A 14,128-nucleotide genomic window follows, 5' to 3' on the forward strand; every position below is an offset into this window, starting at 1 on the left:
TGGTAATTCCTGCCTCTCAGATTTCCACGGAGGTGAGGAAGTCACCAGATAGAGAGCCCAGAGGAGACAGGCACCATCACTTGGTTATTTCAATAAGAGCTGACCGATGGCTGGCTGGGTGCTGAGCATGGGGACAGACAGACAAAGGAAAGATGGTCCTTGTCACCCATGGAGGAGATACTGTTGGAGGCGTGGTTGATCTATAAACAGACTCTGTGTGTGTGTGTGTTTGTGTGTGTGTGTGTGTGTGTGTGTGTGTGTGTGTGTGTGTGTGTGTGTACTGGGGCTTTTCTGCTCTTGCTAGGCTTTACTGCTCAAGGCTGGCACTCTACCACTTGAGCCACCCGTCTACTTCTGGCTTTTTGCTGGGGCTAACTTCAAACTGTCCTTCTCCAGATCTCAGCCTCTTGAGTAGCTAGGATTACAGATGTGAGCTACTGGCTCTTGGCTATAAATTTAATTTTAAATAGCCACATATAGTATTTACCATAGTGGACAGTGCAGCTCTAGATTGTGAAAGCTCAAAACAAAGACCATTCTGTTGGGGCTGGGAACGTGGTTTGGTAGAGTGCTTGCCTAACAGCCATGAAGTCCTGGGTTTGACTCCTCAGTACCACATAAAAAAAAAAGCTAGTGGCACTATGGCTCAAGTGGTAGAGTGCTAGCTTTGAGCACAGAAAGGCTCAGGGACAGTGCGCAGGCCCTGAGTTCAAGCCCCAGGTCTGGCAAAAAAAGAGACCATTCTGTCTTAGTTGTAGAATCCTTTATGCTATGGATAATATCCAAGTGGGTGGATAGATGGATGGATGGATTGATAGATGTATAGGTGGATGGGTGGACAGATGGATGGATGGATGGATAGATGGATGGGTGGATGTATGAATGGATGGATGGATGGATAGTGGGGGATGGGTAGGTGGATGAGTGAGTGGGTAAATGAAAAGTAGGTAAGTGGATGGATGGATGGATATGTAGATGGATAGATGGGTGAATGGATGGGTGTGTAGATAGGTGGATGGATGGATGGATGGGTAGACCAATGGGTGGGTCTGTCAATGAGAACACAAACAATTCTAGTCATTCATGGTTAGAGTAACAAGAAGTCATCTGGGGCCTGAGGATCCAGCCCAGTGAAAGAGTGCTAGCCTAGCATGTGTAAAGGCACCAGAAAGGTGGACACGATGCCAAAGCTTAGCGGTCCAGATCTCCTGTGTGTGCTGCTTGCTTCGAGGACAACACAGAGATACCAGGGGGTGGCTGGGGGCTCAAAAGAACCACACCCCAGAGCTGTACGAAGGCCCCAAGTTCAAGAAGGCAGTATCTCCCCAGGGACCTCACCCCTTCCCCACCCCGTCAACTGCCGGGTGATTAGTGTGATCTATTCACATTTGGCCTCCCACGGGACTGAGTCTGATCCATCCCTCTCTGAGGCAATCTGAATTATTTTTTTAAATCATATTGTTCTCAGGCAGTCTGTCGCTTGCAATCTGTGCATAATATATGCAAGGTATGGTTTAAAAAAATATCTAAGTCGTGATTTGTAACCCACTCAGACTCACAAGGCTTTTCACTTATGTCTCCTTTTTATAAATTGAAGGCAATATGTTTCAGGGATTCTTTTGACTCCATTCAAATGTAGTTGGAAGCTTTCAAATGGCCATTTGTGAGTCGGGCACTAAGGAACCGACATCTTTTGTTTTTACAAATGATGTTTCAGACATCATAACCACAATAATAGTGATGCAACAATACATAGCTAATTGTGGTAGATGTTTTATGCTTGATCAAGTACCTAGCATATTTGTCTCTTTTTGCAGTGCTGGGGATCAAACCCAGGGCCTTGTGCATGCTAGGCAAATGCTCTTACCACCGAGCTACACCCACAACCTTCAATGTATTGCTGATTTATCTCATTTGGTCTTCAAAATAACCATCAGAAGTATGTACTATTATGTTGCAATTTTGTTTATTTTTGGTGCTAGGGATCAGACCCTGGGCCTTGTGTAAGCCAAGCACATACTCCCCTCTGAGATGCACTGCCAACCTCACAATACCATTTTTTTTTTTTTTTGGTCAGTTGTAGGGTTTGAACTCTGGGCCTGAGCCTTGTCCCTCAGTTCTTCAGCTCAAGGTTAGCACTCTACCACTTGAGCCACAGCGCCACTTCTGATTTTCTGGTGTTTTATAGGAGATAAGAGTCTCATGGACTTTCCTGCCACAGCTGGCTTTGAACTGTGATCCTCAGATCTCAGCCTCCTGAGTAGCTAGGATTACAGGTGTGAGCCACAAATGCCCAGTTATGATATCAATATTCTAACTAGGGAAACTGAGTCTCAGAAAGGTTGACATGCTTGCTTACATCACACAGCTGAAAGTAACAGTCAAGATTGGCACCCAAGTCTGACTCAGAGCCAGTATTCAGAGCAGTAAACAATTTGATCTTTCTAATAAATTTTATATATATATATATATATATATGACATCAAAAAGAATAATCAAACACATGGGCTGGCGACTCATGCCTGTAATCTGAGCTATTCAATAGGCTGAGCTCTGAGGATCACAGTTTGAAGCCAGCCCAGGCAGACAAATCTAAGAGACACTTATTTCTAATTAACCAGCAAAAGGCTAGACATGGAGCTTTGGCTCAAGTGGTAGAGAGCCAGCTTTGCATGCAAAAGCCAAGTGAGAGTATGAGGCCCTGAGTTTAAGTCTCCATACCAGAAAAAGAAAAAAAAAAGAGATTGCATTTTCTTAGAAACTCTACTGCTATTTAGGAAATGAAATCTAGCATAGTTAATTTAAAAGAAAGTGGTCGTGCTATGCTTGAGAGATTTGCATTCAGACATTTGCCTTTTTATATACTCCTGAGCCAATCTCAGGACTGTATAACCAGGAACCCATTCCCGTGTGTAAAATACAGCAGTGTATTCATTTGTGGATCAATTACTACACGCTTCAAAGTGAAATTTAAATTAATTAAAAATTTTTCAGATGAACACAAATGTCACACCCATGGTGAAGTTATCGTCTCTGTAATCTCCCTCAGTAACAGAGCCTTCAGAAGACAACCAAGGTACCCCAGAAGTCACTCGGGAGAAATCCTCAGTAACCAGGAGGGAAAAACACACCTTTTTTTTTTTTTTTAAGCCAAGAAAATCCACACTTGCTACCAATAAAATAGCCTTCCAGTTCAACAGCATCCATCAGACACATATGGAGTCTACTTTGCCATCCAAATGGCTAGTGATTCTAAAAGTTAAAACAGAACAGTCCCCCCCCCCCAAAAAAAAACCCCAAACATTCTTTTTTGCATGCTCCCTGCCTTACTTTTGGAATTAGCTTAAAAGAGTCGCCATCTGCTTGTGATGAGAAAGATCTGTAAGACTTCCCCTTTTCCCTCCTTCCAAGGCCCCTGCCCTTTCTTCCAGTTGCCTGGAGTAGCTTCCCGAACAGCTCCATCCAAGGGTGATCCTCGCCTTTCATTCAGAAGAAGGGGAGAGGTTCCTCGCACCCCCCAGCACCCCCAAGCTCAGCCTCTCTCGCGCACACGCTCCGTAAACAGCAGCACTGTGCCCCAGCCTGTCTTCTCAGAAGGAAAGAACCCCAGCATTTTTTTTTTAAAGAAACCTCTTTGCAACCTCTTTCATTCCTTTCCAAAAGACCTTGCAGAAAAAGGGGGGCGTGTGGGGGAGGGGGGAGGAAGCAGGAATGTCACAGTCTGGGAGCAGGGCTCGAAGGGAAGGACAGATGTCAGGCGTTCCGCATCAATTCCGTCCGCATTTCCAGTCGCCAGCCGAGGCTCTCTTAAAGCGCCGATCTTCCAATCTCTTTAAGAATGGGGAAGCCTTTTTTTAAGGGGAGGGAGGGAGGGAGGGGGCGCACACGACTCCCCTCCCCCCAGGCACGACTCCCCGTTATCAGGATCGGGGGTAAAACAACCCCTCGGAGTCAACCCCGTGGAAGCGGCTGGGCCCCCCGGGGTTGGGAAGATGGCTTGTCTGCTCCGGGCCTGGTCTGCTCCCTCGGCGGACGGGGCGAGGAGCCTGGCGGGGGGACGGAGCTGCACCGGCTCCGTGGCCGGCCGTGGGCTCCGGGGTGAAAGGCTGTGTGCCCGGCGCTCGCGCCCCGCCGCCCCGGCACCCCGGGGTACTCACGGCAGCTGCCGGAGCTGGAACAGGTCTTCCTCCATGGCCGCGCTGCCCGGGCTGCGCCTCTGCTCATGGCTCACATCGTAGCTCCGGAGGGACGAGCTTCAGCACCGGGGCGCTGGACAGCTCCCCGCGGCTGCTCGGCGCTCCCGGTGGCCGCGCAGGAGACAAAGCTGCCGCCGCGGGGACCTCGGGGAGAGTGGGCGGGGAGGAGGAGGGAGAGGAGGGGGAGGGGAGGAGGGAGAGGAGGAGGAGGGGAGGAGGGGAGGGGGAGGAGGGAGAGGAGGAGGAGGGGGAGGAGGGGGAGGGGAGGAGGGGGAGAGGAGGGGGAGGGAGAGGAGGAGGAGGGGAGGAGGAGGGAGAGGAGGGGGAGGGGAGGAGGGGGAGGAGGGGGAGGGAGAGGAGGAGGAGGGGAGGAGGGGGAGAGGAGGGGGAGGGGAGGAGGGAGAGGAGGAGGAGGGAGAGGAGGGGGAGGGGAGGAGGGAGAGGAGGGGGAGGGAGAGGAGGGGGAGGGGAGGAGGAGGGAGAGGAGGGGGAGGGGAGGAGGGAGAGGGGGGGAGGGGGAGGGGGAGGAGGGAGAGGGGGAGGAGGGGGAGGGGGAGGAGGGAGAGGGGGAGGAGGGAGAGGGGGAGGAGGGGAGGGGGAGGAGGGGGAGGAGGGAGAGGGGAGGAGGGGGAGGGGGAGGAGGGAGAGGGGAGGAGGGGGAGGAGGGGGAGGAGGGAGAGGGGGAAAGAGGAGGAGGGGGAGGAGGAGGAGGGGAGGGAGAGGGGGAAAGGGGAGGAGGAGGGAGAGGAGGAGGAGGGGGAGGAGGGGGAGGAGGGAGAGGGGGAAAGGGGAGGAGGGGGAGGAGGAGGAGGGGAGGGAGAGGGGGAAAGGGGAGGAGGAGGGAGAGGAGGAGGAGGGGGAGGAGGGGGAGGGGGAGGAGGGAGAGAAGGGGGAGGAGGGGGAGGAGGAGGAGGGAGAGGAGGGGGAGGGGGAGGAGGGAGAGGGGGAGGAGGGAGAGGGGAGGAGGGGGAGGAGGGGGAGGGGGAGGAGGGGAGGGAGAGGGGGAAAGGGGAGGAGGAGGGGAGAGGAGGGGGAGGGGGAGGAGGGGAGGAGGGGAGGGGGAGGAGGGGGAGGAGGGAGAGGGGAGGAGGGAGAGGGGAGGAGGGAGAGGGGAGGAGGAGGGAGAGGAGGAGGAGGGGGAGGAGGGGGAGGGAGAGGAGGGAGAGAAGGGGGAGGAGGGGGAGGGGGAGGAGGGGAGGAGGAGGAGGGGAGGGGGAGGAGGGGAGGGGGAGGGGGAGGAGGGGGAGGAGGGAGAGGGGAGGAGGGGGGAGGAGGAGGAGGGGAGGGGAGGGGGGAAAGGGGAGGAGGAGGGAGAGGATGAGGAGGGAGAGGAGGGGGAGGGGAGGAGGGGGAGGGGAGGAGGGGGAGGGGGAGGAGGGGGAAGGGGAGGAGGAGGGAGAGGGGGAGGAGGGGAGGGGGAGGAGGTGGAGGGAGAGGAGGTGGAGGGAGGGAGGGAGGGGGAGGGGGAGGAGGGAGAGGGGAGGAGGGAGGGGGAGGGAGGGAGAGGGGAGGAGGGGGAGGGGGAGGAGGGAGGTGGGGAGGGAGGGGGGGAAAGGGGAGGAGGAGGGAGAGGATGAGGGAGGGAGAGGAGGGGGAGGGGGAGGAGGGGGGAGGGGGAGGAGGGGGAGGGGGAGGGAGGGGGGGGAGGGGGAGGTGGGAGGGGGAGGAGGGGGAGGGAGGGAGGGGGAGGGGGGGGAGGGGAGGAGGGGAGGGGGAGGGGGGAGGGGGAGGAGGGGAGGGAGAGGGGGAAAGGGGGAGGAGGAGGGAGAGGAGGAGGAGGGAGAGGAGGGGGAGGGGGAGGGGGAGGAGGGGGAGGAGGGGGAGGGGGAGGAGGGGGAGGGAAAGGAGGGGGAGGGAGAGGAAGGGAGGGGGAGAGGTTGGAGGGGGAGGGGGAAGGAGAGGAGGAGAGGGTGGAGGAGGGTGAAGGAGGGTGGGAGGAGGGGGAGGAAGAGGAGGAAGGGGGGAGGAGGGGGAAGAGGAGGAGGGCCCAGCAAACTGCCTAGGGAGGGGGGGGGGGTGGGGGGGCGGGGATGACCCTTCTGTTTAGAGACTGTGCAGCTTCCCCCTGTGGTCGCCAGGACTCCCCTGGGAGTACCTTTGGGGGTGCACCAGCCTGGGAAATGGCAGTGGAGATACTAGAGTATGTCTTGGGCTTTCTGGTGCTTCTCTGAATGTTTATTTGTAGGGATTTATTAATGCTAGCAATCTCTCAAAAACCAGGTTGCTGTGACAAATAGAGGCTACAGTCCCTTTTATTATAATAATAATTATTATTATTGTTGTTGTTATTATGTTGGTCATGGAGCCTGAACTCTGGGCCTGGGCACTGTCCTTCAGCTCTTCAGCTCAAGGCTAGAACCACAGCATCACTTCTGGCTTTTTCTGCTTATGTGGTGCTGAGGCATCGAACCCAGGGCCTCATGCATGCAAGGCAAGCGCTCTACCACTGAGCCACTTTCCCAGTCCTATTACTATTATTATTATCATCATCATCATCGGGAAGTGTTGTTTATGAAGCGCCTGCTGTGTACTGTTGTTGGCACTGGGCTTTTATGGTAGAACAAGTTGGACCCGGTATTGTCATTCTGGAAATCGGGAAAATTATCTATGTTAAGTAAGAGAAACTCAGCATGGTGGCTCATGCCTGTAATCCTAACTTCTCTGGAGGCTGAGATCTGAGGAGCATGGTTCTAAGCCAGCCTGGATAGGAAAAGTCTGTTAGATTCTTATCTCCAATTAACTAGTAAAATGTGAGAAATGGAGCTGTGGCTCATGTGTTAGAGTGCTAACCTGGAGGAAAAAAAATCTCAGGGACAGTGCTCAGCCATAAATTCAAGCTCCAGGCCCATCTCACACATACAAACAAAAGCAATACTCCAAATTTAAAACACCCAAAGGATTTAAACAGACTTTTTGTGGGTCATGGGGCTTGAACTCTGGGCCTGAGCACTGTCCCTCTTCAGCTCAAGGTGAGTGCTCTACCACTTGAGCCACAGCAGCACTTCTGATAAGAGTCTCATGGACTTTCCTGTACGGGGTGGCTTTGAATGGGATCCTCAGATCTCAGCCTCTTGAGTAGCTAGGATTACAGCTGTGAGCAACCAGTGCCCAGCTTAAACAGATATTTTTTTTTCTTTCCTTTTTTTTTCCTGGCCCTGGGGCTTGAATTCAGGGCTTTGGTGCTATCCCCGAGCCTTTTTGTGCTCAAGACTAGCGCTCTATTACTTGAGCCACAGTATCACTTTGGTTTTTTCAGAGTAGTTAATTAGAGATAAGAATCTCATGGACTTTTCAGTCCAGGCTGGCTTTGAAGCAAGATCCTCAAATCTCAGCCTCCTGAGAAGCTAGGATGAAGCCTGTCATCCTAAACAGACATTTCTTCAGAGAAGATATATCAGTAGCCAATATGTGCATGATAAGATGGTCAGTCAATATCTTGTCATCCAGACAATGCAAGTCAAAGCTCCCGGGAGATTCCACTTCACACACTGGAGTGGCTAGAGCAAAGACAGATGACAGTTAGTATCGGTGAGGATGGGGACAACCTGGAGCTCTTGTAAGTCAATGTAAATGTAAACAAAACAAAACAAAAACAGTGCAAGCAATGTAGAATATCATCAGCTTGGCAGTGCCTCAAAAGTTTAAGCATAAGGTAAACATATCACCCAGTGACTCAACTCCTAGAGATTTCTTCCAAGAGAAATAAAAACAACCCTTCCTGAGATGGTATACAAGTGTTTATTGCATTGTTATGCAAAATAGTGGAAACCAACCAAGTATTTGCCTAGAGATCAATGCAACATAGTACATCCATGCATGGTGTGGAATATTACTATGTCTATAAGAAGAGATGGAGTATTATCATGCGAGTAAAACTTGGAAATGTTGCATTAAGGGAAACAAATCAGGCACACATTATATAATTTCATTCCTATGAAAAGTGCACAAAAGACAAACCCCTAGAGACAAGAAGCAGAGGGGCAAATGGCTTTTGGAGGGAGGGTTGGGGAGGGCACGGGGGATTGACAGCTCATGCATGTGGGGGCTTTTCTTTCAGAGTGAACAAAAATGTTCTAAAATTAGCTCTGACCATTGCGTAACCCCATGACTACACCAAAACAACACATTGCATTGTGCGCTCAAAGTGGCTAAGTTGGAGGACGAAGGCTGGTTTTAAAAATCCAATAGCTGTTCAAATTCAGTTCCAACAATAGGTGAAGAGCTTTCATGTAAGAGGATTATCAGCTCCTTGGGGAAGGGGGGGGCAGTCTTTCTCCTGGGTTTACCTCTCTCTGTCCAAGCTGCAGGTGGCCTGCAGCAATCTCTTGTAGGCTCAGTGTCCACTCTAATGGCTTTCCAGGAGCACTACCCCGAAGCTGGGAGCACAGTCCTTACAAGAGTAACTGCCTTCATTTGTTCTTCTCTTTCGCACTGACATCTTTCTCTTAAAGCAGTGGTTTTTCACCTTTGGGTGTGTGGGGGTATCTTGGAGAGGCTTGATGACATGCTGATGGCCAGGCCTCTCCCCTCTAGAGGCTGCGTGGAGTTTCTGGTTCCTCTCAGGTGAGGCCTACTGATCGATTGGTCAGGGCCAGCCCCAGAACTCCTGTTCTAAACTTATAAAGAAACATACGGCTGGTGAACTGCTTCTACTCTGATCTTTAAGACATCTCCAGCACCCAGGGATATTATGAAGGCAGCTGGCTCCAGCCAACCACATCTTCTGTCTAGAAAATGGGGGTGTGCCAAAAGCCAATGGGTCAGGTGCCCATGGGTCACACTTGTAATCCTAGCTACTCAAGAGGCTGAGATCTGAGGACTGTGGTTTGAAGGCAGCCTGGACAGGAAAGCCCATAAGATTCTTTTTGTTGTTGGTGGTGGTTGTAGGGCTTGAACTCTGGGCCTGGGCGCTGTCCCTCAGCTCTTCAGCTCAAGGCTAGCGCTCTACCACTTGAGCCACAGTGCCACTTCCGGCTTTTTTCTTTTTGCTTATGTGGTGCTGAGGAATTTCAAACCCAGGGCCTCATGCATGCAAGGCAAGCCCTCTACCACTGAGCCACCTTCCCAGCACTCCATGAGATTCTTATCACCTATTAACAAGCAAAAAGCTGAAAGTGGAGGTGTGGTTCAAGTGGTAGAGCAAAAGTTAAGGAACTGCACCCAGACCCTGTGTTCAAGCCCTAGTACCTGAAAAGAAGAAGGAGGAGGAGGAGGAGGAGGAGGAGAAGGAGGAGGAGGAGGAGGAGGAGGAGGAGGAGGAGGAGGAGGAGGAGGAGGAGGAGGAGGAGGAGGAGGAGGAGGAGGAGGAGGAGGAGGAGAAGGAGGAGAAGAAGAAGAAGAAGAAGAAGAAGAAGAAGAAGAAGAAGAAGAAGAAGAAGAAGAAGAAGAAGAAGAAGAGGAAGAAGAAGAAGAAGAAGACAAGAAACAGCTAGATGGGCTTTATTTTATACCAGAGTAAGGCATTATGATGTTCCCCATCTGATTCTTTTTTTTTTTGGTCCAGTCGTGGGGCTTGACCTCTGGGCCTGGGCGCTGTCCCTCAGCTCTTCAGCTCAAGGCTAGCGCTCTACCACTTGAGCCACAGCGCCACTTCTGGCTTTTTTCTTTTTGCTTATGTAGTGCTGAGGAATCGAACCCAGAGCCTCATGCATGCAAGGCAAGCGCTCTACCACTGAGTCACCTTCCCAGCCCCCCTCATCTGATTCTTAAAGCAAGGCATTTTAAAATAGAGACTTGAATAGAGATGAATGAGATTCTCTTTGCCTAAACTATTGAAAACATAAAAGCATACAACTAGGGGCTGGGAAGGTGGCTTACTGATTCCTCAGTACCAAATAAGCAGAAAAGGCCAAAAATGGTGCTGTGGCTCAAGTGGTAGAGTGCTAGACTTGAACAAAAGAAGCTCAGGGACAGTGCCCAGGCCCTGAGTTCAAGACCCAAGACTGACTGGCAAAAAAAAAAAGCATATATTCTATACAAGCAGTTCCTAAGTCAATTGTGTCCTAAACCCTATTTTTTCCAGATGATAATCTATTCATTATGAAAATTGAACTTAATTTTAAAAGGAAGTCAATGTTTTAAGTTCATAAAGATAAATGCCTTTTTTTTGGAATTTGTCAGGTAAATCCCTTTAATTTTGTTGAAATTTGTTTTGTGCCCAAACATACTTTTTTAAAATTATTTTATTTTTGCCAGTCTTGGGGCTTGAACTCAGGGCCTGGGCACTGTCCCTGAGCTTCTTTTGCTCAAGTCTAGCACTCTACCACTTGAGCCACAGCACCTCTTCTGACTTTTTCTGTTTATGTGGTACTAAGGAATTGAACCCAGGGCTTCATGCATGCTAGGCAAGCACTCTACCATTAAGCCACATTCCTAGCCCCACACGGTTTTAAACTTATTTTTTATTATTTATTTATGTCGGTTGCAGGGCTTGAACTCTGGGCTTGGGCACTGTCCCTGCGCTCTTTAGCTCAAGGCGAGCACTCTACCGCTTGAGCCACAGCGCCACTTCCCACATGGTTTTATATTAAAGAATATATCTGGTTTATATAGAGAATGTATGTACCTCTCACAAAGAAAATATACCCTGCTATTGTGGAGAAGACTGCCCTATAAATGTCTATTAATGTTTTTATGCCAGGTATGGTGGTACATACCTGTAATCCCAGGAGGCTGAGGCAGGAGGATTATGAGCTTGAGGTCAGCCTGGGCTACACAGTGAGACCATAGCAGAAGGAAGGAAGGAAGGAAGGAAGGAAAGAAGGAAGGGAGGGAGGGAGGGAAGAAGAGAGGGAGGGAGGGAGAGAAAAAAGAGGAAAAATGAAAGAAGAGGAAGAAGGAAAGAAGAAAGAAAAAATAAGGAGAGAAGGGGGAGGGGAAAGCACTGATTTGTAGTGCTGCTGCATTCTGTTTTCCTTTCTTTGGAGTTGCTCAATCCATCATTGAAAGTGGAGTAGGGAACTCTCCAACTATTGTTATTGAATTGTTCACTTCCTCCTTCTAGCTAATCCCCACCCATTTACTCTGAGGCTCTATTAAGTGTGTGTACATTTACCATTGCTACGTCTTCTTGATGGATTGGCCCTTTGTCATTAAAAAACTCATGCCTGTCTCTAATTACAATGTTTGTGTTAGAGTCTATTTTGTCTGCTATTAGCATACTCACTCTTTTGATTTGTTTTTCTTTTACCCATTTACTTTCTATCTATTGTGAATCAGGAAGGAGACTCTTTTTTTTTTTTTTTGTCTTGGGGTTTGAGCTCTGGTCGTGGGCGTGGGTGCTGTCCCTGACCTCTTCAGATCAAGGCAAGCACTCTACCACTTGAGCCACAGCTCCACTTCCAGTTTTCTGGTGGTTAACTGGAGATAAGAGTCTCCTGGATTTTCCTGTCCAGGCTGGTTTTGAACTGGGATCCTCAGCCTCCTGAGCAGCTAGGATTACAGGTGTCAGCCACTGGTGCCCAGCTGAAAGGAGACTCAACAATTTATAGTTGGACTTTATTTTTAGCCATTCTTCTGATCTCTAGCTTTTAACTGAAGAGTTTGATCCACTTAAGTGTGTGATAATATAAGGTACTAATGTAATGTGATGATGTAAGTTGTTATTTTACTCTTTGTTCCATTTGCCTCTTTTTTCCCCCCTCTCTTCCTCCTTTTAAAAATTTTAAACCTAGTCCTGGGGCTTGAATTCAGGATCTGAGTGTAAGGTCCTCTCCTGGATGGTGAGCAGACTCCACCCTCCTCGCAGCAAAGTCTCCACCCAGTACCTGCGTTACCTAGGCAACTGGGACACCTGGAAGGTCACATCTGCATCCGCTGAGGTCACATCTGAATTTGATGTGGCCACACCTTTCTCTGTCCATACCCTAGATAAGGCCTAGTGCAGGCCCAGACTCTCTCTCTCTCTGCTCTTTTCTAGCTCTTACATTTTCTAGCTATTTTCTCTTTTCTAGCTCTCTTAGCTCTTTTCCTCAGCTCTCTCTCTCTCTTTCCCAGTTCTCTCTCTCTTTCCGAGGCTTTGAACCATGATCCTCAGATCTCAGCCTCTGGAGTAGCTAGGGTTACAGGCATGATCCTCTGGTGCTCAACTGATTCTCTTTGTTTTCCGTAGCTCTGAGACAGAACTAAGTAAGAAAAAAAAGGAAACCTCAGACTGGCTGAAACGATGCTTATGTCCCTCAAAGGGCACAAGCACGGGCACAGTGTGTGAGGACATCCTATCTCTCATTTCCTTTAACCGTATTATTTTCTCCTCGTTGAAGCATAGAGCCACCAGGTCCAGTTCGGATTATCATTTGCCTCTGTGGAGATTGTTGTACTGCATAGCTGTTGTAATAAAAAAAATTTTTTTGAGCACGTTGGTTTACAGCATGACATGACAAGATATATGATTCATGGAATATGTATTCCAGTAGAAAGTAAAAAGGTTACTGTAAGGTCCACTCCTGGATGGCGAGCAGACTCCACCCTCCTCGCAACAAAGTCTCCACCCAGTACCTGCGTTACCTAGGCAACTGGGACACCTGGAAGAGGTCACATCTGCATCCGCTGAGGTCACATCTGAATTTGATGTGGCCACACCTTTCCCCGCCCATACCCTACATAAGGCCTAGCCCAGGCCCAGACGCGCTCTCTTGCTCTTCTTTTCTAGCTCTCTCTTGCTCTTGCTCTTCTTTTCTAGCTCTCTCTTGCTCTTGCTCTTCTTTTCTAGCTCTCTCTGCTCTCTCTCTGCTCTAGCTCTTTCCTCTCTCTTTCCTCTCTTTCCCAGCCGCGTGGAGTGCCAACCTTGCCTAGTCCCAGCAGGTCCACTGAATAAACCTACCCCTTACCTGAATACCACGTGAGTGCTACTGTTCTTACCCCTCTCTCTGCTCTTTTCTAGCTCTTTCCTCTCTTTCCCAGCTCTCTCTCATTCCCAGGCCTTTCCCAGCTACATGGAGTGCCAACCTTGCCTGGTCCCAGCAGGTCTACTGAATAAACCTACCCCTTACCTGAATAACACGTGCGTGCTGGTGCAGTTCTTACTCGGGTACCTCTTTTTAAAAACCTAACAGTTACTATAATGAAAGAGATGAATGGATGTGCCATTTTATAGCCATACATTTTGGTGGGTGTGACAAAGATCTTGTTTAATCCCAAATACAATTTTGTTCTCTGTGGACCTCATGTTGTACCTTAGATCTCTGGCCCCCAGGCACCCTACAAAGCTGTTCATTTACACCCTTGGACCTCTGTCATCTCCTCTCCTCCCCATTTGTGGTAAATAGGTGCTCCATCTGCATATTTGAGATTTGTAAAAAAAAAAAAATTATTTTATGAGCACAAATTTTATTTCATAGTTTACCCAGAGAGAGAATTAGGATTTCACTTTCTGCTTCTTTTGCTTACCTGTTATGGACACTTTGTCAGACTGTTGCTCAGTGTTAGGGGCCTAGCTTGGTATTTGCCTATGAGCTTTAAAAATATAAGATCGTGTAGTATCTGTCTTTATGTGTCTGGCTTATTATTATTATTACTATTTTCTGTACCAGTCCTGGGGCTTGAACTCATGACCCAGGCTTCTTTGCTCAAAGCTAGCATGCTACCACTTGAACCACAGCTCCATTTGCACCTTTTTTCTTTATTTTTTTTTTTTGCCAATCCGAGAGCTTGAACTCAGGGGCTGAGCACTGTCCCCTGGGCTTCTATTTTTTCCCCCTCTAGGCTAGCACGCTATCCCTTGAGCCACTTCTGGCTTTGCATGCGGTACTGAGGAATCGAACCCAGGGTTTCCTGCACGCTAGGCAAGCGCTCATTTCCAGCCATTTTTGTTTTTCAATGGGAGATAAGCGTCTCACAGAGTTTCCCGCCAGGGGCTGGCTTCGAACCATCGTCAGATCGCAGCCTCCTGCGTCGCTAGGATGACCGGCATGAGGGCCCTCCCCCCCCTCCCC

General features: G+C 49.8%; 1 protein-coding gene and 1 non-coding gene across 2 annotated transcripts in view; both read right to left on the minus strand.

Moving 5' to 3' along the window:
* Positions 1-4,192, minus strand: part of LOC122102678 (SV2 related protein) — a 40,183-nt gene extending 35,991 nt beyond the window's left edge. Inside the window, exon 1 of the mRNA XM_042673414.1 lies at positions 4,158-4,192. Within this exon, the coding sequence (XP_042529348.1) occupies positions 4,158-4,192 (35 nt within the window). The remainder of the gene's footprint in view (positions 1-4,157) is intronic.
* Trnaa-agc lies at positions 1,812-1,885 on the minus strand. Its single transcript has one exon. It is a non-coding gene; the product is annotated as a tRNA-Ala (tRNA).
* Positions 4,193-14,128: the final 9,936 nt, after the last annotated feature.

This window comes from Dipodomys spectabilis, unplaced genomic scaffold, assembly GCF_019054845.1.
Source record: "Dipodomys spectabilis isolate Male_0828 unplaced genomic scaffold, ASM1905484v1 ptg000826l, whole genome shotgun sequence".
Lineage (NCBI taxonomy): Eukaryota > Metazoa > Chordata > Mammalia > Rodentia > Heteromyidae > Dipodomys > Dipodomys spectabilis.